Genomic DNA, 26,840 nt, shown 5'->3' with positions numbered 1-26,840 from the left:
TTTTTTGAAATATTTTGGAAAGCATCAGTGGGATGGATAAAGGTTTATATAAAAGGTTTACATAATATTTTGCCTTCACATTTGACAATGTCCCTGACACTAGCTAATGAACTGTAATATGAGAGGACAATCCTTTCTTCCTTATCCTTTCACCCATAAATTATGTGTGTATAGCCAAAGGAAACATGTTTTTTTTTTTTCCTGGCATTTCTCATGTAGTCTGGAATTGTGCTTATTGATTTTCAGTCATGTTAACAGGTATGCAGTGATAACCTTCATATTTGTGAAACTTCTTTGTAGCCTGGGTAGGTGGTCGTTGTTTTTCTTAATGGGAGGATACAAAGGGGGCTGAATTTTGTGAGCAGGTGGCATATAGGATTAAAAAGAAATTTGAAAATAGTTTGCGAAGGTTGTTAGCTGAAATTCAACTTGGACTGTAGAATTTGAAATAAGATTAGAAATCCTATTGTACATATTTTCAAAATACTGTTGCTATCTTTTCCATCCTGAAACAGGATATTAATACCATAGCTGTGCAATTAGTGATGCTCAGCTGAGGTCTGAATAAAACAACAATAAGTTCTTTTAAATTATTTTTTAATTTAAATTTTTATTTTTAATTGACACATAGTAATTGTATATATTTATGGGGTACAGTGTGATGTTTTGAGGCATGTGTACATTGTGGAATGATTATATCAAGGTAATTAACATATCCATCATCACTTCACATATTACTTTTTTGTAGTGAAAACAATTAAAATCTATTCTTTTATCACCTTTGAAATATACATTATCATGAAATAATTTCACATTGCTTTGCAATAGATCTTGAAAACTTATTCCTCTAAGTGGAGCTTTGTACTTTTTAGTTAGCTTCTATTTATCTCCTCTCCCACCCCAGCTGCTGATAACTACCATTCTATTCTCTACTTCTCTAAGTTCTTCATTTTTAGTTTCTACATATAAAAATTTTAAAAATATTTTAAGTTCTTGGATTTATGAAGTTACTCCTGTGCATTCAGTACAATGCTAGATGCTATACATATATTTTTTCAAAACCTATTAATTATTCTACATCTTTATTTTAAGGATGAGTAAACTGAGGTTATATTGCTGTTACCTGGCAGAACTGGGATTTATGGTTATTATCCTATTGGGTGTGAAGTAGTATCTAATTGTGGTTTTGATTTGGAATTCACTAATGACTATAATTGTGTTGAATATCTTTTTATGTTTTTTTTTTACCGTTTGCATATATTCTTTGGGTTTCTAATTTTATTTATTTATTTTTTTATTCTTAACTGTGAGAGTTCTTTATATCTTCTGGATATAAGTCTATAATCAGGTATATAATTTGCAAATATTTTCTCCCATTCTGACAGAGAGTTGTGTTTTCACATTCCTGATGTATCACTTGTAGCACAAAAATTTTAAAATTTTGATGAAGTCAAATTTACTTATTTTTTTCTTTTGTTGCTTGTACTTTTCATGTCATATTTAAAAACGATTGCTTAATCCAAGATCATGATGATTTTCACCTATGTTTTCTTCAAACAGTCTTATAGTTTTAGCTCTTATATTAGGTCTTTCATCCATTTTGAGTTCATTTTAGTGTGTGGTTTGAGGAAGGGATCCAACTCCATCATTTTGAAAGTAGATATCCGGCATAGTTTGTGGAAAAGACTTCTTTCTCTAGTGAATGGTCTTGGCACCCTTGTCAAAAATCTGTTGACCATAAAGGTAAGGATTTATTTCTGGACTATGTGGTCTATTCCATTGACCTAGTTGTCTATTATTAGTACCATACCATTTTACTTACTGTAGCTTTGAAACAAATTTTGATATCAGGAAGTGTGCAACCTCCAACTTTGATTTTCTCTTGCAAGATTGTTCTAGCTATTCTGGGTCGTTTGCATTTCCAAATAAGTTCTAAGACAGACTTGTCAATTTCTGCAATAATAACAGTTGTAATTATGTTAGGGATTGAATCAATTGATCAATTTCAGGAGTATTACCATCTTAAGATTTCTGATCTATCAACAAGAGATGTCTTTACATTTATTTAGATCTTCTTTGGTTACTTTCAATAATATTTTGTAGTTTTCAGTGTACAAGTCTTGTACTTTTGTTAAATTTATTCCTAATTATTTTTTTGTGATGTTCTTGTAAATGAAATTGCTTTCTTATTTTCAATTTCATATTGTTAATTTTTGGTGTGTATAAATACAGTTGATTTTTTGGTATATTGATTTTTATCCTGCAGTCTTGCTGAGCTCATTTATTTTTTAGCTCAAGAAATTTTTAATTAGATTCATTAGCATCTTATGTACATAATGTCATGCTATCTACAAAGAGAGACACTTTTACTTCTTGCTTTCTAGTGTGAATGCCTTTTTTCCCTTTATTCTTGTCTACTTGCTGTGGTTATAACCTCTAGTACAATGTTGAATTTAATAAGAACACATCCATGTCTTGTTTGTGACATTAAAGGGAAAGCAGCCATCTTTCACCATTCAGTATGATTTTAGTTGTGGGTTTTTTATAGAAACCCTTTGTCAGGTTAAGAGAGTAACTTTGTTTTCCTAGTTTGTTGAGGGGATTTGATTTTGACTAATGCTTTTTCTGCATATATTACAATGATCATGTGTTTATTTGTCATTTATTCTCTTAGTATGGTGTATTAATTTATTTTTAGGTGTTAAACCAACTTTGCATGCCTGGGATAAATTCCATTTGGTCATGATATATAATCCTTTCTATGTTTTGCTGAATTTTGTTTTCTAGTATTTTGTTAATTCTTCTTAATAAAGTTATTCTATTTAGGAAGAGCTGTACTCTAGTTCTTATGACCTATCTTTTCTACTGAGTAGAATCTCTGTGGTATTGTAGCATCAGGGCTACAAAAAATGAGAGTGGCCTGTTCTGTGAGTGCTACCATACAACCAGGTTTGTTTTGCCCTCTGCACAGAGAATATCCAATACACTGAGATAATGGAATTTAATAATCATTGGGCAGCTGAACAAGGAGGCAGGAGAAATTTCTCCAATCTGCCTCCCTAAAAAGTTCTAAGCTGGGAGTTTTAAGGGAAACTTGGTGGGTAAGGGACTAGGGAATTGACATTAGTGAGTGGTTGGGTGAGGGGTAAAGTCATAGGGGTGTAGAAACTGCTTTGTTGTGCTGACTCAGTCCCTCAGTGGGAATCATAGGATCAACTGAGTCAGTTCCATGGTATAGGTCACTGGCCTGGTTGGTGTCAGTGGGCCCATTGGAATGCAGACTCTGGAAACTATCTTAAAAAACAGTCTTAGTTTTCACAATAGAGGTGTTATCTATAAAAGTGATTAAGGGAAGTTATAAATCTTGTGACCAGACTGCTAAGCAGTAAGTGATTATAGGAAAGCAGGCTATGGGGCAATAACTGGTTAATTTTTAGCTGTAACTATCCCTTGAAGAACTTAGGCCTCTATCAAAGCTTTACCTCTTGGCCTCAATTGATTTTATAAAGATAGTTTCCTGAGTAGGTTGTTGGGTCAGGTTGATAGCACGTGGCATAGAACTTCCACACTATCAGGTAGCTGGGGCAAAAACAATGCAGTTCCACCCAGCATTCTTCATTTTGGCTAGAACTTCCCTACGAGTGTAGAGTGGAGGTTGGGTGGAGGAAGTGAGTTCAGTTGTCTCAGATGCACCTGCCTGGATTAGAGCTCCTTCAATATGAAGCTTGGGGGAAAAGAGAGCTGTTGTTAAATCTGCCCCTGCCAGAGTGAATCTGTAGTCCTAGATGAGAGCTGGGAAAGAAGTAGTAGTGGGAGATAATGGGAGCAGGTTGTGGATCAAATACTATAGATTATTGCCATGATTTAGTAGATTTTCTTAACTAAATGCTTCTGCATTTTCTGGATTCTTTAAGATAAATTAGAGTTATTTTAAATGGTTGCTCTTTATAATTTTCGCTACTGTGTTTCTCCGAAAATAAGACCTACCTATAAAATAAGCCCCAGCAGGATTTGTAAGCGTTTGCACAATGTAAGCCCTACCCCGAAAATAAGACCTAGTGATGGGTATGGCTACGCAGCGTATCTGCACAACCCATGCATTTCCTCAGAGAGCAGTAAAGAAGATGAGCAGCCCTTCTCATCTGCCCCATCGTGACAACTACTATCCCAGAGGTGACAGGGAAAGATGCGGGCAGCCCCACCAACAAGGTTGGCTCCCTCTGTCAGGTCCTAGCCAATGGTTCTAAAGGAAATAGAGTTGCAAGAAATTCGGGATGGAATTTGGGGTTTGGAGAGTTATGATGATGTTCCAGAAGAAGACGGCTTAACTATATTTGAATAAATTTAGATTATTGTACCGTACTTAAAAAAATAACACATCCCCTGAAAATAAGCCCTAGAGTGTCTTCTTGAGGAAAAATAAATATAAGACCCTGTCTTATTTTCGGGGAACCACGGTAGTTAAATTATTGTTTCACTGAGGAGAGTATCTATCAACATCCTCATGCTACCTTTCCAGAAGTCCTGCCTAATCCCTAGAAAGGATTTTATCAGAGCTTTTACAGGGTAATGAAAGCAGGGAATTGCAAATGACCCAAGAGTAAGCGCAAGACCATTTTCAGACTTTTGTTTTCTTTTGTTTTTGCCTAGGTAAAGAGAACTTTAAGATGCTATGTATAAACTTAGGAGTGCTAGACTGAGCTTTTCAGATGTGTCCATCATAATTAAAAACGACTGTTCTCATTTAATTCTCAATTTTTAGCTGTATGCCATTGATATAATTTAGACTAGAGAAAGAGTGCTATAAAAAGTTTGTGCTTTAAATTCTAAACATATTTTAATGATGTCTTCACTTTTGATATGCCAAATTTAAATTATTCCTTAAATTATACATGATTGCAAAATAAATGAATCAATTTTGAGTCTGTCTGGGATTAGACAAATGAGTGCTATATTCCTACAAAAATACTTGTTTGCAAGGAATTTAAACAGTCTTACGGAGCTTAATTCTAATGCTTTTATGTGCTAAATTATTATTATTTTCAAATCAGAGGAACAGAATTAATTCAACAGTTTCTATGAAGTAATTGTTATATGCCTAACTTTGTCATATGGGGAGAAAGGAAACCTACATTTTAAGCCTTATATCTCAACATTCACTCTACAATCTCTATATTCTAGTATTTTTAACCACATGCTATGTTCAAACACATTTCATATTTTGGGGGCTTTGCCTATTTATCAGATAATTAATTCAATAAATATTTATTGTATACTTCTTTTGTAGCCGGCATTGTTCTGTGTGCTAGAATGCTATTCTCCCCATTTGTTGATTCACTAAATATTAATGAACTCTTATTCTGGCCCAAATACTGTGTTAACTACTGCAAATACAGTGAGGACAAGACATAATCTGAGCTTCATGGAGCTTACAGTTCTTATTTCGGAGGTAGACATTGAACACACAATCAAGTCAATAAATATATGGCTACAAAATAATGATAAAAGTGCTATATATGAAAAGCATGATGTTGTAAGAACAGCACTTACAGGAAAGATTAGGAAGGGCAGAGAAGACCTTCTTTGATGAAGTGACATTTAAAATGAATCTTAAAGAATACGTAGAAATGTATATATAACAGTAGTGAGGAAGAGCAATTCAAATAGAGGGGAAAAGATACAAAAAAAAAAAGCCCTGAGATGAAGAGAACATGATGATTTTGAAGTTAGCATATGGTACCCGAGGGGAATAGTAGCCCAAGATGAGGCCAGATAGCAGATAAGCAGAGCCTTCATCATGTAAGACCCCTTTTCTCAGCAGTGTTAAATATTTTGGTTTATTTTGGATTTTATTTTTAGAAGGAAGTCACTGAAGGATTATATACAGGATGGAGACATATTCCATTTACATTTTAATATGGTATTTCTGGATGCTGCTAGAAAAGATAATGGAAGAATTATTAGGACTAGAGTTGGGAGAACTAGTTAGGAAGCTATTGTAGGAGATCAGATAAGAGGTAGGCTGGAGACAGAAAAGGTGAAGAGAAATTGATTTTATGGATTCTTTCATTCTTCAAGATCTAAAGCAAATATTGCTGATTCTCCCTAGGCAAAACTGACCATTTCTTTCTCTAAGCTTCCAACAGGTTTCTGATCACACCACTCTATGGCTATAATAAGTATATCACTCTGTATTGTCATTGGTTGTTTTTTAAATCTGTTTCTTTCACTTTAAAGTCCCTTAAAGAATGGACCTTGTCCTTTTTCATCTTTGTACATGCATTAACATAATATACAGTACTTGCTCACTATGTGCATACTGCTCAAAGCCAGTTGGCTAAGGGTTGAAATTGTGATTTGAACCTGAATCTCACTGACTCCAAAGCTCACAGTTTCCACTATAATATAATCTCCTATATCTTTTTTTTTATTTTAACGTATTATGGGGGTACAAGTCTTAAGGTTACATATATTACCCATTCCCCTCTCCCCCCTCGAGTAAGAGCTTCAAGCGTGTTCATCCCCCAAATGTTGGACATCTTACTCATTGTGGTTGTATATAACCACAATGACTCCAAAGCTCACAGTTTCCACTATAATATAATCTCCTATATCTTTTTTTTATTTTTTATTTTAACGTATTATGGGGGTACAAGTCTTAAGGTTACATATATTACCCATTCCCCTCTCCCCCCTCGAGTAAGAGCTTCAAGCGTGTTCATCCCCCAAATGTTGGACATCTTACTCATTGTGGTTGTATATAACCATCGCCTCCTCCCTCCTCCCACCCTCCCGACACCCGATAAATGTTACTCCTATATGTCCGCTTAGGTGTTGATCCGTTAATATCAATTTGCTGATGAGTACATGTGGTGCTTGTTTTTCTATTCTTGAGAGACTTCACTTAGTAGAATGGGTTCCAGCTGTATCCAGGAATATACAAGAGGTGCTATATCACCATTATTTCTTAAAGCTGAGTAGTATTACATGGTATACATATACCACATTTTATTAATCCACTCATAAATTGATGGGCACTTGGGTTGTTTCCACATCTTTGCAATTGTGAATTGTGCTGCTATAAACATTCGAGTGCAGGTGACTTTTTCATAAAGTGACTTTTGATCTTTTGGGTAGATGCTCAGTAGTGGAATTGCTGGATCAAATGGTAGATCTACTTGTATCACTTTGAGGTATCTCTATATTGTTTCCACAGAGGTTGAACTAGTTTGCAGTCCCACCAGCAGTGTAGGAGTGTTCCTTTCTCTCCACATCCACACCAGCATTTGTAGTTTGGGGACTTTTTGATAAGGGCCATTCTCACTGGAGAAAAGTAATATCTCATTGTGGTTTTGATTTGCATTTCCCTGATGATTAGAGATGTTGAACATTTTTTCATATGTTTGTTGACCACTATTCTGTTTTCTTTTGAGAAGTTTCTGTTCATGTCCTTTGCCCATTTTTTGATAGGGTTGTTTGCTTTTTTCTTGCTGATTTTCCTGAGTTCTAAATAGATTCTAGTTATCAGCCCTTTATCAGATGTGTAGCTTGCAAAAATTTTCTCCCATTCTGTGGGTTGTCAGTTTGCTCTCTTGACAGTTTCTTTGGCTGTGCAGAAGCTTTTTAATTTGATCAGGTCCCATTTGTTTATTTTTGTTCCTGTTGTGATTGCCTTTGGGGTCTTCTTCATAAATTCTTTGCCTAGGCCAATGTCTAGAAGAGTATTTCCAACATTTTCCTCTAGAATTCTAATAGTTTCACACCTAAGATTCAAGTCTGTTACCCAGAATGAGTTGATTTTTGTGAGAGGTGAAAGGTGTGGGTCTTGTTTCAGTCTTCTGCATGTGACTATCCAGTTTTCCCAGCACCATTTATCTTTTGTATTCTCCTTCAAATATACTCTGGTAAGATTCTTTTGTATATTATAGGTTATTATAAGATGGAAGTCTTTATTCATTTGTTCAGTCATTCATTCACCAAACTTTTGTAGAATTCCTATGGCATATAAGATATTGATAAAGTAAAAGTCTATAATGTATTGATGAATTAGTTTTTGCTTTCAAGGAACATATACTTTGGTGGGAAATATAGACTATGGTAATTATAATTCAAAAAAGGAGTTAATATTGAATTATAATATAGCTTGACCTATTATAAAATTACTTTTGATTTTAGGAAAAAAATATTTTTTTAGAAATTTTAAAATAAATAGAATAAGATATGACCCCCAAACCCATTCTCAGATAACATCCTATTGTATATCCTTGTGAATATCTCCATTTGTACATTTCTGTATGTATAACTATTTTGGTTTCTGCTACACATGAATAACATTTTGAATAATTAGTAAATTTAAAATTAGTGAACAATTATTGTAATATAGACATATAGAAATCTGACTTCCCTACATTATCCTATCTAATATTTACAGCAATCTTATGAGGTAGATACCATTACCTCCATTTTATAGATGAGGATAGTGAGCCCTGAGATAATTAAGTGACTTGCTCAATGTCCCTGAACTAGTAAGTGGAAGATTATGGATTAAAACTTGGGCTGTCTGATTCCAGAGCCAGGGATCTGGAATTATGTTATATTACCCTTTTACTTTGTCTTAAGCTGTTTTTTCCCTCACTCTATATTATCTTATAGATATTTCCATTTCTATAGTTACTGATATTATTTTTCATTTTTAATGGTGATATCTTATTACATCATATGTATATGCCATAAAGTACTAAACTAGTTTCCTATTCAATAACATTTAGGCTATTTCTAATTCATTACTATTATAAAAGTTATTTTAATGAATTTTTTGTGCATTTACCCTTGTGTACTTGTCTCCTTAGGGTACATTCCTAGAAGTAGGGTTGCTGAGTCAAAGGGTTTATATATATTTACATTTTGTCAATTGACTCTCAGGAAAGATACTATCAGTATATATTCCTACCAATAGTTAATGAGAATTCTATTTCTTCGCATCTTTCCTCATTCATTCTAGGTTTTGAGTGTAACATGTCTTTACTTATAATAAGATGAATAAGCAGCTCACATAGGCTATGACTATAGAATTCCTTCAGTCATGGTAGAAAACTAAGTCAAACACAGAGAAGAAAATATATTTTTTCCATTAAGATAGAATAACAAAATTTTAGAACTGAGAAAGTCTAGTTGCCTCTCTTAATTTTTAAAAATGATTTCTGAGGAGTGATGTCAGGAAGATAGCTAACTAGAGTTGCCTGACTCTCAACTTTCCCCAAGAAAAGGAATGAAAACAATGAATAAATAACTGTATTTCAACTGGATTGACTAAGGAAGTGTGCTGGGGGATACCAGCACTAAGGGGACAGAGAAACCCTTGTGGAGCACAGAAGCCCAGGATAGCTCTGTAGAGAGGGTAGCGAGGCATCCTGCTATAGTCACATTGTTTCCTGCCCCAGCACCAGACCTTTTATAAAATTATAGTACCCTCACAGCCAGAGGACATTTTTACTTACATGGAAAAGGTAAGCTGAAGATACTCAGAGGTCCCTATTACCATCACAGACACCAGAAGTTAATGTGACAGAAGGGTCTCTAGGTCCTCATAGCCTCTGAGTCTGGTGTGGACAGTTGCCAAGAGTTCACCCAGTTGCATTCCCCCAGAGCAGAAATCCATTGAACTCCCCACCCCTGCTTCATAAACAGCTTTTGTATGGCACTGTCTTCGAACTGGACCTACATTTGGAGTGCATTCTGCCCTGGGGGCCAGTAGCCACCAAACCTCTCCATTGCTGAGGCTCCACATTTATTTTACTAAGTTCACTTGGGTGCCTACAGTACTAATACCCAGCTGCCTGGAGCCTAGGCCCAAAGGAACAACTGAGATTCTGATGTCCAGATCTAAGAGGCACCCTATCACTCAGGGAAACAGGCAGGCATGCACAGTAGGGAAGCCTTGCTTAGCTATTGGGCCTATATTCATTAACCTTTGCCTAACAGATGGCCCAGAGGTGACACTGACCCATTGGAGAGGATTGCATGCAGCCACTAGGCCAGCAAACACCTATCCCTGGCCCAACAGCAGGCCTAGAGCTGCACTATCCCACTGTAGAGGTTTGCACACAGCCGTTCAATCTGCATGTGTGATGTGTGTTCCCCCAGCCTGATAGCCAGCCTGACATCCAGCCTGATGGTGGCCCTGCCATTCCAGAGAGCCTGCCATACAACTTGCCCACCAGCTGTGCCTGGCCAACAACCAACCCTGTCCCCAGCAAAACCACATCACCATAGTCACAAACTCCTACAGCATAGGCCACTGCAATAATCACAGATGAGGGTTACAGCTCAAGAATCTGTTATAGAGACTGCATTGTTGAGTCCACTTAGAACCAAAGTCAATGCACCAGTCCCAATGACAGCTTAGGACCTATAGGAAAAAGCTAATTTGTATAAAATCTACTCTATAAAATTATGAAAAGCAACTGTCCCACTAGATGTTCAGATATCAACATAGGACACAAGAAACATGAAAAAGCAAGGAAACATGATACCCCCAAAGGAATATAATAAGTCTCTAGTAACAGATATTAAAGAAAAGAATATTTATTAGAGTCCTGAAAAGTAATTCAAAATAAAAATCTCAAGGAAACGCAATGAGATACAAGTATAAAGACAAACAATTCAATAAAATAAAAATATTTCATGATATGAATGAGAAATTCAACAAATAGGTATCATAAAAAAGAGCTAAACAGGTATCTTAGAGATGAAGAATTCAATGAATGAAATAAAAAATATAATTGACCCCTTCAACAACATACAAGATCAAACAGAAGAAGGAATTTTTGAACTTGAAAACATGTCTTTTGAAATAACTCAGAGGGAAAAAAAAGAAATAATAAAAAGAATGAAAAAAAAGCTCACAGGGCTTATAGGACACAATTATAGAAATAAATATTTACATTAAAGGAATGCCAGAGAAAACAGAAAGGGAGAAGGGCAAAGGAAACCTATTTAATACTGTAATAGCTAAAAACTTCTCAAGCTTTATGAGAGGTACGGAAATTCATATCGAGGAGGCTCAAAGGTCCCCAGTGATACGCAATCCAAAAAATCCTCTTTGAAGTACATTATAATCAAAGTGTCAAAAGTCAAAGACAAAAAGAAAATCTAAAAGCTGCAAGAGAAAAAGTCAAGTTCCATATAAGGGATCTCCATTAGGCTATCAGCATATTTCTTAACAGAATTCTTGCCACCTGGGAGAGAATGGGATGATATACTTAAAATGCTAACAGAAAACAAAAACAAAAACATAAGCTAAGAATACCATATCTGAGGCCGGGCGTGGTGGCTCACGCCTGTAATCCTAGCACTTTGGGAGGCCGAGGCGGGCGGATTGCTCAAGGTCAGGAGTTCGAAACCAGCCTGAGCGAGACCCCGTCTCTACCAAAAATAGAAATAAATTAATTGACCAACTAAAAATATATATACAAAAAATTGGCCGGGCATGGTGGCGCATGCCTGTAGTCCCAGCTACTCGGGAGGCTGAGGCAGGAGGATCGCTGAGCCCCGGAGATTGAGGTTGCTGTGAGCTAGGCTGACGCCATGGCACTCACTCTAGCCTGGGCAACAAAGTGAGACTCTGTCGCAAAAAAAAAAAAAAAAAAAAAAGAATACCATATCTGGCAAAGCTGTCTTTCAGAAATGAAGGAGAAATAAAGACCTTCCCAAGCAAGCAAAAGCTGAGAAAATTCATTGCTTCAAGACTAACCTTAGAAGAAATGCTTAAAGTAGTGAAAACGAAAGGTGCAATGAAAGGACAATAATTAATATCATGAAAGCATGTGAAAATACAAAACTCACCAGTATAGGTAATATAGGTAAACCCATAGTCATACTCAAAATATCCTTGTGTAATGGTGCTATGTAAATCCCTCAATTTTCTTATTTGAAATGTTTAAAATCAAAAAGGTCAAAAACATCAATAGCTATAAAGAGTGACTTTATGAGAAACCCACAAAAGATAATAATTTGAATTAAAGCAACCAAAATACAAATGGAGGAAGCAGAGAGAAAAAAGTCTAGCGTATTTTTATGTGACCAAAGTTAAGTTCTTATCATTTTAAAATAATCTATTACAACTACAAGACTCTTTATGTTAGTCCAATGGTAACCACAAAAAAAGAATTTATAGTAAATTCACCAGAAAAAAAGGAAACAAAGCTTTGCATCACAGAAAACCACCAAACTACAAAGTTAAACAACAGGAGAAGAAGAAGGGACCAAAGGATTTATAAAACAAACAGGAAGCAATTAACAAAATGGCAGGACTAAGTGCTTACCTATCAGTGGTAACCTTGACTGTAGTTGGACTAAATTCTCCAATTAAAAGATACAAAGTGGCTGAATGTCTGAAGACCCAACTATATGTTACCTACAGAAGACTCACCTGACCATTAAAGACAAAGAGACTAAAAGTGAAGTGATGGAAAAAGATGTTTTATGCTAAAGGAAACCAAAAGCAAGCAGGAGTAGCTATACTTAAATAAAATAAAATCAACCTTAAGTCAAAAACTGTAAAAAGAGACAAAGAAGGGATATAATGATAAAGGGATAAATTCAACAATAATATAGAATAATTATAAATATATATGTACCCCAAACTGGATCACCTAAATATTTAAAGCAAAGATTATTAGATCTAAAGGAGAGAGAGTCTGCAATACAGTAATAGTAAGGAACTTCATAGCCCACTTTCAACAATGGGCAGATTCTTATGACAGTAAACTATACCATTGACCAAATGGACCTAATAGATATTTACAAAACATTTTATGCAACAGCTGCAGAATGCACATTCTTTTCAACTGCACATGGAACGTTCCCCAAGATAGATCATATGTTAGGCCAAAAACAAGTATTAACAAATTTAAGAAGAGAGTGATCATATCATGTATCTTTTTGGACCACAATGTTATAAAACTGAAAATTAACAATAAGAAATACTTAGGAAACCTTACAAACATCTGGAAATTAAACAACATGCTCCTAAATAACCAATGGGACAATGAAGAAAAGAAATATTTTTTTTTTCAAGAAAACTCTTCTAATTCAGAAACATGCATTTTTTAAAAAGACAATAAAGAATTTACTGCTTAAGAAATGGTTAATTCACTTATGTTAATAGATCATCATAATTATATATAGTCTTGAGTAGCTTTACTGAAAAGTGAAATAAAAATATATGAAAAATAAAGAAAAAGTCATTTTGGTCTTAATGAACCTGAATCCTCCAATATAAAGAGGGCTCTTTCAGTATTGCTAGCAGCAAAGCCTATAAAATATGTCACAAGTAATTAGAAATAGACTTTATATATGACTATATATAATTAAGCAAAAATAAAATTGATGATCACTTGGCAATAACAGTTTAGACATGAACTTTAGAAGTAAAAGGTAAAGGAGGCATAATAATGTAATGTTTATGAAGATAATTTTCTTCAGCTAATATTTTGGGGATACAAGAAGAAACTTCATTTTGTTGTTTTCGCCACTTGAGTATATTCTCTGCTAGTTCTTCTGTCTCAGTCACCAAAACATCCATCTTTGCAAAAGCCTTGCTCATTTTCTTTAGATTTGTATTTAAATGAGGGATATTTCTAATTGTTTCAAGATGGCTTTCTAATTTCTCAATGAAAGTCACAGCCAACTCCAACAAATGTACCAAATATCTGTGATAAATAGCTTCAATAGGTAAGTTTTCCTGGCACATGGGTTTCAACAGTCTTTGCCTGAGGGACCTCTTCTCTTTTAGCACTGCTTCCAAATGATTATTCATGCTTTGCAGAGTATGACACTTCTGAGCCAAAAAGAAAGGATGAACAATATCTGCTGTATCCTTTGCTAGTTTCAGGAGTTCAATTTCCAGGTTTTTCTGAGTGACTATCCCTGAAGCTACGAAGTGGCTCAACAGTAGCCCAGCACCGTTTGGCGCCGATGCCGGGTCCCAGGGGTTGGCAGAAGCCATGGCTCCAACACACCTCCCCGGACGGCGCCAAGAGTGAATGGAACCGAAAAGAAATATTAAAAAACTCCTTGAGACAAACTTGAAAGGAAACACATTACACCAAAACCTATGGTACTCAGCAAAAGCAGTTCTAAGCAGGAAGTCCATAGCAATAAATGCCTACATCAAAAAGGAAGAAGTATTTTTGATAACATAATCATGTACTTCAAGGGAAGAAGAAACACAATAACAAACTTAACCCAAAATAGAGAGAAGGAAAGAAACAATAATGCTATGAACAGAAATAAATTAAAAAGAGACTAAAAAGCAATGTAAAAAAAAATCAACAAAATGTGGAGTTAGTTTTTTTAGAAGATTAACAAAATTGAGAAACATTTAGATAGACAAAAAAGGAGAAAGACCCAGATATATAAAATCAGAGATGGCAAAAAAGACATTACAACTTATATAACAGTAATACAAAAGATCATAAAAGATTATTACAAACAACTATATGCCAACAAATTCAAGAGCATACAAGAAATGGGATATATTCCTGGATACATACAATCTACCAAAATTAAATTATGAAGAAATAGAAAATCTGAACAGACCAATAGTAAGTAAAGAAATTGAATTAGTAATAAAAAGTCTCCAGTAAGAAAAGCCTAGCTCTTGATGACTTTATTAATGAATTCTACCAAACACTTAAAGAACTAATTTCAGTTATTCTCAGACTATTACAGAAATTAAAGAGGAAGAATACTTTCAAACTCATTTTGCAAGGTCATCATTATCCTGATTCTAAAATCAAACAAGGATACACACACACAAAAAAACCCCCCAAATGACAGACCAGTATCTCTGGTGAGCATAGATACAAAAATTCTCTACAAGATACTAGAATACAAGATACAAGAACTGAATTCAACAGCACACTAAAAACATCATGCACTATGATCAAGTGGGATTCATCTTAGGGGAACAAGGATGATTCAACATATGTAAATCAATAAATGGGATACCCATATTAATGAAAAGAAACATAAAAACCATATGATCATTTCCAAAGATGCAGAAAAAGCATTTGACAAAATTCAACCTCCTTTCATGGTAAAAACTCTCAACAGTTAGATACAGAAAGTATGTACCTCAACACAATAAAGGCCATATATGACACATCCACAGATAACGTCATACTAAATGAGAAAAAGCTGAAAGCTTTTCCTGTAAGATCAGGAACAAGATAAAGATGCCCACTTTTACCACTCCTATTCAACATAGTATTAGAAGTATTACTCAGAGCAATCAGGCAAGAGAAAGAAATAAAAGGGATCCAAATTGAAAGTAGGAAGTCAAATTGTCCCTGTTTGCAGATGACATGTTCTTGTATATAGAATGCCCTAAAGAATCCATGAAAAAGCTGTTCCTGCTAATAAACAAATTAAGTAAAATCACAGGATACAAAATCAACATACAAAAGTCAGTAGTGTTTCTATATGCTAATAGCAAACTATCTGAAAAAGAAATCAAGAAAACAATTCCATTTATAATAGCCACAAAAAAGACACCTAGGAATAAACTTAACTAAGGAGGCAAATGATCTCTACACTGAAAACTATAAAGCACTGATGGAAGAGATTGAAGAAAACATAAACAAATGGAAAGATATCCTGTGTCCATGAATTGGAAGAATTAAGATTGTTAAAATGATGTTACTACCCAAATCAATCCATAGGTTTAATGCAATCCGTATCAAAATACTAATAACATTTTTCACAGAAATAGAAAAATAAATCTTAAAACTTATATGGAAAGCCAAAATATCTCAGAAATAAAAAGCACTCCTGAGCAAATAGAACAAAGTTGGAGGCATCAAACTACCTGACTTCAAAGCATACTACAATATTGTTATAACCAAAACAGTATGGGACTTGCATAAAACAGACATAAAGACCAATGGAACAGAAGAGAGAGTCCAGAAATAAATTCACATATCTGTGGCAAATGGGTTTCTAACACAGATGCCAAGAATGCACATAGGGAAAAAAAGCATCTCTTCAATAACTGGTCCTGGGAAAATTGGATAGCCACATGCTGAAGAATATAACTACAACCCTACCTCTCACCATAGACAAAAATTATATAAAAATGGATTGAAGGCCTAAATATAAAACTTAAAACTATGAAAATACTAGAAGAAAACATAGGAGAAATGCTTTATGACATTGGGCTGGGCAAAGATTTTTAAAATAAGACCTCAAAAGCACAGACAACAAAAGCAATAATAAACTAATTGGTAGTGGTCCCAGCCTACCAGGGACTAGTGTCATGGAAGACAGTTTTTCCACAGACTGAGGGTCAGGGGGTGGGGTGTTGTGGTGCTCGTGGTGTGTGGTGGTGGGTGTGGAGCTCATGCAGTGATACACAGCTTGTTTTCTAACAGGCCACAGACTCATACTGGGCTGCAGCCTGGTATTGGGGGCCACAGGACTAATGGGATTACATAAAATTGAAAAGCTTGGTACATGACAGGAAACAATTAACAAAGTGAAGAGATAACCTATAGAAATGGAGAACACATGAAAACTACACATCTGATAATAGATTAATATCCTTTATATTTAGAGAATTTAAATAACCCAATAACAAAACAGCCTGATTTAAAAATGGGTAAAAGTTCTTAATAGACATTACTCAAAAGAAGACATAAAAATGGCCAACAGATGCATGAGCAATGCTCAACATCACTAATCATCATGGATATGCAAATCAAAACCACATGGAGATACAACCTCACTCCAGTTAGAATGGCTATCATCAAAAAGATAAAAGAAAGTGAGTGTTGGGAAGAATGTGGAGAAAAGTAAACACTTACACATTTAGTGGGGTTGTAAATTAGTATAGCCCCGTGTACAACAGTATGGATATTCCTCAAACAATTAAAAATAAAATTCCTGTATGAGCCAAGAATCCCACTACTAGATATAAATCTAAAGAAAGTGATACGCATATGTTGAAGAGATATCTGCACTTTCATGTTTATTTCAGTAGTATTTACAATAACACAAGATATATAATTTATAATAGCCAAACCAAATGTCCAACAACGGATGGATGAATGGATAAAGAAAATGTAGTATATATACAGAATGGAATATTCTTCAGCCAGAAAAAAAGAATAAAATCTTTACATTTCCAACCACATGGCTGACCTGCAAGAAATCATGAATAAAGCTTTTATAAACATTTATGTGTGATTTTTGTATGTGGATATAAATTTTCAACTTGTGTGGGTAAATACAAAGGAGTATAGTTGTTGCCTAATATGGTAAAAGCATGTTTATTTTGTAAGAACTGAAAAACTGTCTTCCAAAGTAGCTGTACCATTTTATATTCCCATCGGCGATGCAGGAGAGTTCATTTTGCTCCTTATCCTCACCAGCATTTGGTGGTGTTTGTAATTTGGATTTTGGCCATTTTAATAATGTGTATAGTGGTGTTTCATTGTTTTGATTTGTAACTCCTTATAATATATCATGTGAAGCATCTTTTCATAAGCATCTTTTCATGCTTATTCACCATCTGTATATTTTATTTGATAAAGTGTCTGTTTAATTATTTGGCCCATTTGTTAATCAAGTTGTTCATTTTCTTATTATTGGGATTTAAGTGTTCTTTTTATATTTTAGATTATAGTCATTTATCAGATATGACTTTTGAATTTTTTCTTCCTCCCAGTCTATGGCTTGTGTTATCATTCTCTAGATGGTGTCTTTCACAGAGGAGAAGTTTTTAATTTTCAAGAAATCTAGCCTATAAATTTATTCTTTCATGGATTGTGCTTTTTGTTTTGCATCTAAAAAGTCATTGCCATACCCAAAATTATCTAAGTCTTCTCCTATGTTATCTTCTAGGAGTTTTATAGTTTTACATTTTACATTAAGGTTTATGAGCCATTTTTAGTTAATTTTTATGAAGGGTTTAAGGTCTATGTCTGGATTCATTTTTCTTTGCATGCAAATGTCCAGGTGTTCCAGCACTATTTGTTGAAAAAACTAGTTTTCCTCCCTCTATTGTTTTGCCTTTGCTCCCTTGCCGAAGATCAATTGACTATATTTATGTGGGTCTATTTCTCATCTTTCTATCAGGTTCCATTGATCTACTTGTCTAATCTTTTGCCAATATCACACTGTCTTGTTTACTATTGCTTTATAATATGTTTTGAAGCCAGTTAATGTCAGTCTTCTGACTTGTTCTTCAATATTGTGTTAGATATTTTGGGTCTTTTGCCTTTCCATATAAACTTTAGAATCATTTTTTCAATATGCACAAAATTACTTTGTGGGATTTTGTTTGGCATTGATTGAACCTGTAGATTAAGATGAGAAGAACTGACATCTTGACGGTATTGAGTTTTTCTATCCAGGAACATGGGATATCTTTCCATTTAATTATTTCTTTGTTTCATTTTTAACATTTTTTGCATACATTAAGATTCACTTTCAATATATTATAATGTTTCCTGGGGGTTGGAAGCCTTTTACTTTTTTAACAATGTATCTTTTCCATATAATATTTTGATACCTTAGGTAAGTCCCTAGAGTGACTACTTTTAACTTATCAACCCTCATAGTTCTAGTGGTACATCTATAGCTTTTTGTTGCCAGTTTTAGAGAGATGGCAGCTTAATGAGATGTATATTAGATATATTCTACAGTGGAAATATTAGAGCCCCAAGACTTGAGTCAAAAGAGATGACTTCTTCAGCTATCTAGAAGTGACATTTACTGAAACTAGGAAGGACTCTAAGGCAGAAATCTAGTCTGTATACTACTAAGAGCTATAAAGGCAATTAAAACTGGGGCAGTGAGGGAACATTCTTATAACTTGATGATTTATGGCTTCTCACCATGGTATGACCTTGGTTGGGACACTTTATTCTTCAGGGCCTTAGTTCACCATCTGTAAAAGAGATATACAGAATTTCTATTATTCCAGTTCTGATGTATTATGATCCTGTTTCACAGACCTTTTTTTTTTTTATTTCCTTTGTTTGTTTCTTTTCCTATAAGGGGAGAAAGGAAAGCTTAGGTATGAGCATAAGCAATCGAAGTAAAGACTGTCCTTTTGACTTAATATATAGCATTTTGGTAAAGAGTACAGGCAGATTTGCCATTTAATTCCAAGATATGTGACTTGCAGCAAGTTTATAAATATCATTTTGTTTCACTTTCCTTATTAGTAAAAAGGGTATAATAACAGAATTAACATCATTTGGTTTGTTTTAAAGATTAAATGCATTTGTATGTGTATGTGTATATATATACATATATATTTCACATAATAAATGCTATATAACAGTGAGCTATTATTATTGTTATGTGAAACATAGTGGACCGGTTAATGTGTGAGACAAGGAATCAGTCTACAAACAATGCTGGCCTCACCAAATTGAGGCTTTCATGGCAACCTGATTGTCAGCCTTCATGTGGTTTTGGTGTAGCACAAAAACTGGTTAGGTTTCATCATCTGGCTCACCACATATTTACAGTGGGAATAGATGTAGATACTTGAGCATATTTCACATCAGCTACTTCCACACATGGGAAATCACAGATCTGTTAGCTGTGAACTCTTTGAATCTAGAGGCACCACCTAATCCAAATTGTCTGTGACAGTTACAGAAAAGGAAGTTGATCATCAGGCTCAATTTGTAAAGCTGGGCTACCTCCAGGGCATAGGGTGACCTGTGAGAGGTGGTAGGGTTGCTATGAGGTTTATGTTACATTTTTGTGGTCTTAAACACCTCTGGTTTAGAATACTTAGAAAAATGGAAAGCAGGAGGGATGATCTGCTTGGTCTGGGGACAAAGAAATGTAGCAAGAGGTGGAGAAAGGATAAATGGATCTCTCTTGTGTATGCCTTTGTGATGACAATCTGTGATGACAGGATTCCAGGAACCTGGATTTTATGCTTATAGGCTATGACTGATTGACAGGGGTAGCCATATTCCTTCATAAATTCTAGTTCATTTTTTTTTATAGCAATAATTTGCTGAGTGCTATGTGCTAGGCATGTGTTATCTTCTGATATTATGGAGAAGAATCAGACATGATCTTTTAAGGAATTACAGACATGTAAATGGAGGATTAAAATATGTGATAAAGGCAAACACAGAATTCTAAGAGCTACAGCATAAAACTAATTGGCCTGGGAGTAGGTTGTTAAGATTGAAAAAGCACATGGATTCAGTTTGCTAGGATTTTGTTGAGAATTTTTGCATCTATATTCATAAGGGATATTGGTCTGTAGTTTTCTTTTTTTGTTGCATCCTTTCCTGATTTTGGTATCAGGGTTATATTGGCATCATAAAATGTGTTGGGGATGATTCCATTCTTCTCGATGTTGTGAAATAATTTCTGCAGGATAGGCACCAGTTCTTCTTTGTAGGTGTGGTAAAATTCGGGTGTGAAACCATCTGGTCTGGGACTTTTCTTTTTAGAAAGGTTTTTTTATTGCTGTTTCAATTTCAGTACTTGATATTGGTCTGTTCAAGAATTCTATTTCTTTCTGGTTGAACCTAGGAAGGGTGTGTGTTTCTAAAAATTTGTCCAGTTCCTCCACATTTTCCAGTTTGTGTGCATAAAGGTTTTTGTAATATCCATAGATTCTATCTTGTATCTCTGTGGCATCAGTTGTAATTTCTCTTTTGTTTTTCCTGATGGAGCTTATTAAAGATTTTTCTTTTCTGCTTTTCAATAGTCTAGCCAGAGGTGCGTCAATTTTGTTTATTTTTTCAAAGGACCAACTTTTTGATTTATTAATCTTCCATGTAGTTTTCTTGTTGTCAATTTCATTTAGTTCTGATTTGATCTTATTGATTTCACTTCTTCTGCTTGGTTTGGGGTCAGTCTGTTCTTTTTCCAGCTCTTTGAGTCAATTCTTTAGGTTGTCTATTTGTGATCATTCTGTCTTTTGGATACAGGCATTTACGGAAATAAACTTTCCTCTCAGGGCTGCTTTAGGTGTTCCACAGATTTTGGTAACCTGTATCTCCTTTGTCATTTAGTTCAAAGAATCTTTTGATTTCCGGCTTGATTTACTCATTTATGAAGTAATAATTCAGCAGAACGTTGTTTAGTTTCCACAACTTTTTGTAGAAACGAGAGTTTCTGTTTGGGTTGATTTCTACTTTTATTCCATTCTGGCAGCGATAGTTCAACATATGCAAATCTATAAATGTAATTCACCATATAAATAGAAGCAAAAACAAATACCATGATCCTCTCTATAGACACAGAAAAAGCATTTGGCAAAATTCAACACCCTTTTATGATAAGAACTCTTAACAAAATAGGCATAGAAGGGGCTTACCTAAAAATGATACAAACGTTGTATGACAAATCCACAGCCAACATCATACTGAATGGGGAAAAATTGAAAGCATTCCCACTTAGAACTGGAACCAGGCAAGATTGCCCACTATCTCCACTTCTATTCCACATAGTGCTGGTAGTTTTCGCTATAGCAATTAGACAAGAGAGCGGAATTAATGACGTCCAAATTGGGGCAGAAGAGCTCAAACTCTCACTCTTTGCTGATGATATGGTGCTATATCTAGAAAACCCTAAGGATTCAACCAAGAGACTCCCAGAATTGACAAATGAATCCAGTAAAGTCTTGTGTGTACAAAATCAATACACGCAAATCAGAGGCATTCATATATGCCAATAGTAGTCAAACTGAGAACCAAATCAAAGACTCAATACCCTTCACAATAGCAACAAAGAAAATAAAGTACCTCAGAATATATTTAACTAAGAAGAGAAAAGACCTCTACAGGGAGAACTATGAAACACTGAAGAAGAAAATAGCAGAGGATGTAAACAAGTGGAAAACCATACCATGCTCATGGGTTGGCAGAATCAACATTGTTAAAATGTCCATACTACCCAAAGTGGTCTACAGATTCAATGAAATCCCTATTAAAATGCCAACATAATTTTTCACAGATACAGAAAAAATAATTTTACACTTCATATGGAACCAGAGAAGACCCCATATAGCAAAAGCAATCCTAGGCAATAAAAACAAAATGGGAGGTATCAATTTACTAGACTTCAAACTATACTACAAGGCTATAGTAATTAAAAGAGCTTGTGACTGGTACAAGAACAGGGAGATTGACCAGTGGAACAGAGCTGAGAACCCAGATATAAAAACATCCTCATATAACCATCTAATCTTTGACAAAACAGACAAAAACATACACCGGGGAAAAGAATCCTTATTGAATAAATGATGCTTGGAAAATTGGACTGAATAGGCACATGTAGAAGACTGAAACAGGAATCTCACTTTTCACCTCTCAAAAAAATCAACTCATGCTGGGTAACAAAGTTAAACCTATGGTGTTGAAACTATCAGAATTCTAGAAGAACATGTTGGAAAACTCTTATAGACATTGGCCTAGACAAAGAATTTATGGAGAAGACCCCAAAGACAATCACAGCAACAACAAAAAAAATAAATGGGCCCTGATCAAATTAAAAAGCTTCTTCACAGCCAAAGAAACTGTCGTAAGAGCCAACAGACCACCTACAGAATAGAAGAAAATTTTCACAAGCTACACATCCTATAAAGGGCTGATAACTGGAATCTATATAGAACTCAAGAAAATCAGCAAGAAAAAACCAAGCAACCCTATCAAAAAGTGGGCATAGTACATGAACAGAAACTTTTCTAAAGAAGACAGAATAATGGCTAACAAACATATGAAAAAATGCTCAACATCTCTAATCATCAAGGAAATGCAAAGCAAAACCACAATGAAATATCACTTATCTCTAGTGAGAATGGCCTTTGTCAAACACTCCCAAAACAATAAATGTTGGCATGTATGTGGAGAGATAGGAACACTCTCACACTGTTGGTGGGACTGCAAACTAGTGCAACCTCTGTGGAAAGCAATATGGAGATATCTTAAAGAGGTAGAAGTAGATCTACCATTTGATCCAGCGATCCTACTACTGGGCATCTACCCAAAGGAACAAAAGACATTCTATAAAAAAGACATCTGCACTCGAATGTTTATAATGGCACAGTTCACAATTGCAAAGATGTGGAAACAACCCCAGTGCCATTAATACATGAGTGGATTAATAAAATGTGATATATGTATACCTTGGAGTGCTATTCAGCTATAAGAAACAACGGTGATATAGCACCTCTTGTATTTTTCTGGATGGAACTGGAACCCATTCTACTAAGTGAAGTATCCCAAGAATGGAAAGATAAGCATCACATGTACTCACCAGCAAATTGGTTTCACTGATCAACAGCCAAGTGCACATATAGGAATAACATTTATTGGGCGTTGGGCAGATGGGGGCAGAGGGGATGGGTGTATACATACATAATGAGTGCGATATGCACCATCTGGGGGATGGAGATGCTCGAATCTCTGACTGGGTAGGGAGGAGGGCAAGGGCAGTAGAGTAACCTAAACATTTGTGCCCCATTATTTGCAGAAACTTAAAAAAAAAGGATTCAAAAAGGCTATCTAAAAGAGCTGACATTTCATCTGAATATTTAAATAGAAGTAGGATATTGCCATCTAAACCAAGAAGCTGAGGAATTCTATGTAGACAGAATAACATTGCAGAGATACAGAGCCAAGAGAAATTCTAGAGTAGTGATTTTCTCCGTGAAGCAGGGCTGAAGATTGAGGTGGAGGGTTTATTTTAAATATTATATTCAAAATAAATTTTTATTTGTTTTTTGTTGCCTTGCATTTTAAAAATACACTTGATATATTTTGTGCTTAATATGTGGCTATATTTTTATAGTTGTGTTTAGAAATCTATATTAGTTTTAGTTATTTAGTTTTATTATATCTTCAAATTTGCCATTTGCTTCAGATCATTTTTTAGGAAGTTCCCTATTTACTATTAGTGGTTGCACATCCTTTTGCTCCCTCTTCAGAGCTAATTATTCTTCTGAATTTTGTGTTTGATACATTCATGTCTCTTTTAAACTGTTCTTACGTGTTTGTAGTTCTAAACAATTTTTGTCATCATTTTGTGTGTATCCTTCTCTAACTTGCATTTGTACTTAAAATTAGTTATTTAAGTTTTGTCCACGTTAATATATGTAACTTTAGTTTATTTACTTTAATTACTGTATGTTGTTTAATTATATGACTATAACATAATTTATTGATTCCCCATTAGTGAATAATTTTTCATTCTTAAAGATAATGCTACAATGAATATTGAACATTTTTTCATTTACATGTGCCAGAGTTTCCCATGATATGTATCTAGAGATACAATGGCTGGGTCTAGGAGTGGAAACATTTCATAGTTTATTGCTAAATTGCTCACCTCTTATCAACTGTGTATGAGAATTCCACATTTTCTTATTCAGCATTGTCATGTTTTTACATTTTTCCTAGTCTGATGGATATTAAATGGTATATCATTATGGTTTTCAGTTGCATGTCAATGTTTCCTAATGAACTTTACTATATTTATTGTATTTTCAGATTTTTTCTTATGTGAATTTTCTTCTTATTTGTACTTTGCACTTTGAAAATTGGATTGTTAGACTTATTTTACTGATTCAAGAAATATTTTAGGTATTCTGGATATTATTTTTATGTCTTATGTGGCAGATATGATAAGTACAGTTCATGTTCTGATTATTCATTTGATTTTTTTAATGTTAGATTTTTTTTCTTTAAGTTTTGGTCTATAGGCTCATGATTAGTGGGAGATAGTTTTAATTCTTTCTTTCTCCCACTGTGCTCATCCCTCCCTATATTTAGCAATTATTTGATTTTCTTTATCTGCTTTCACAGGCACTGCAGTTCAGATCAAAACTTATAACATAATTTTGAGGCTCTTATTTTGCATTGATATTGGAATATCACTGCTCTAGTTACTAAGGTAGAAAACAGCTCATTTCAGGTACTGTGCAGGAAGCCGTGTTTATGTCTTCTCCTCATACCTGCAGCAGTAGGTAGCAGGAGTTTTCTTCAGCTTTCTTTCACATGTTATCGAAAGGCATCCTGGACTCTGCTTTCAAACAGGAAGCCTAACTTCAATCTCTACTTCGTGGTGGAGTAATTTTTATCCTTTTACCCATAAGAATGAAACTCCTGGCCACCTTGACCTACTTCTTTATCTGGAGCACAGTATGCTCAGGACTTTTCCCTCTATTTATTCTTGACTTGTTTTTTTCTCTTTTGTTCCATGGGGATGTTTATAACCAGGTATATCTGTGTAGTTGTATGTGTAATTCCTATATATTTGGATCATAGAGGGTGTGTAAAATATGAAGGTATTGAGCTATCTGGATCAGAAGTCAAAATATCTTACTTTAAAGCAGTATAATATCCTATTATATTGGTTGATATTTCAAAAATGTATATTTTATTTTGAAATTTTAAATAATTTGAAGACAACTGGTGTAAAAGATTGAGGAAACTAGTAGAAATGTTTAGAATAAAGTAAGTTTTTTGATGAGTCTAGAGAAGAGGAGAATATTGGGTATATTGTAGGAGACGAAGCCAGAAATAAAGACAGGTACCAGAAAACAAGGGCTTTGAGTACTGTGCTAACTGAGCCATTAAATAAGGATTTGAAGAGGTGAGCAACATAATTAGGTTTGCATTTTAGAAAGATCACTCTGGCAGCAATATGGATAATGGGTTCGCGGCATAGAAATCAAGTATCGGAAAAAAATTTAGGTGAGAGATGATGAAGTGTTGATTAAAAGCAATGCACTGGGGCTGGAGCATGATGTGGCTATTCTTTTCCTCTGATCAATTTGATAAAATTGTCATTGGGGAAACCCATACTGCTTTCTAGGATTCTTTGTTAAATTTCATAGTAAAATGGATTCTAGGAGGATTTTCCTACATTCAATGAGAGATGGAGCTAATTTTTGTACTCAAGAATAGCTATGTTTGGGGAAATAAAGATCATTTAAGAAAAAGTAAAAGGGAGGTTAGAATTTTATATTAATTTATTAGAGTTAGTTTAGTATTTTCTAAGATTAATGCCAACATTTAAATTGGGTTGGAACATAAATAGAAACCAGGCCTGTGAATGGCAGTTGAAGGATTAGAAGTCAAAGAACCAGAACTGACTCCAACTTTGGCTTAATATTGTTTAGTCTGAAGGAAGTCATTTACCATTTGGCTCACTTCAATGTTTTCTTTTGCATAGAAGGAACCCTAAATGTTCCTTCTAATTCTAACCAATTCATAGTCTTAATTATTAATAAATTATGAGAGGAATAATTTCAACAATTAAAACTTTAGCTTGCTTCTCTATTATCTTGACCTATTGATAAAGGTAGTATGATTTTACATACAAGAGAGAATATTGATTTTTAGGGTTTGTGTAATGCTTAATTTTATGTTTCAACTTGGCTAGGCCATGTTATACCCAGATATTGGGTTCAACATTAGTCTAGATGCTGCTATGAAGGTATTTTTTATATGAAATTAACATTTAAATCAGTAGACTTTGAATGAAGCAGATTGTCCTTCATAATATGGAATGTTCTTATACAATCAGTTAAATATTTTAAGAGTAGAAAGACCTCCCAAAGGAGAGGGAATTCTGCTTGTAGTCTTTCTTTAGACTTTAGCTTCAATAGTCTTCACTGATTCTCCAGACTGACAGCTAAACCAGCAAATTTTGGACTTCCTGGCCTCCACAATTATGTGAGGCAATTTCTTAAAATAAATCATTTTCTCTGTCTACACACACACACACACACACACACACACACACACACACACACGCACACAGACTTTCTATTGTTTCTGTTTCTCTGG

At 34.6% G+C, this 26,840-nt stretch overlaps 2 protein-coding genes across 6 annotated transcripts in view; one reads left to right on the top strand and one right to left on the bottom strand.

The window, feature by feature from the left end:
• AGBL4 (AGBL carboxypeptidase 4) overlaps nucleotides 1-26,840 on the top strand; it is a 1,333,072-nt gene that overhangs the window by 203,463 nt on the left and 1,102,769 nt on the right. The gene's annotated exons all lie outside the window — the stretch shown is intronic.
• Nucleotides 13,412-14,041, bottom strand: LOC105877525 (HAUS augmin-like complex subunit 2). The gene has a single exon (XM_012776147.3). It carries the CDS (start codon nucleotides 14,006-14,008, stop codon nucleotides 13,412-13,414), a length of 597 nt encoding a protein of 198 aa, XP_012631601.2. The 5' UTR covers nucleotides 14,009-14,041.

Source organism: Microcebus murinus, chromosome 2, assembly GCF_040939455.1.
Source record: "Microcebus murinus isolate Inina chromosome 2, M.murinus_Inina_mat1.0, whole genome shotgun sequence".
NCBI lineage: Eukaryota > Metazoa > Chordata > Mammalia > Primates > Cheirogaleidae > Microcebus > Microcebus murinus.
This window is presented reverse-complemented; position numbering and strand designations above follow the sequence as displayed.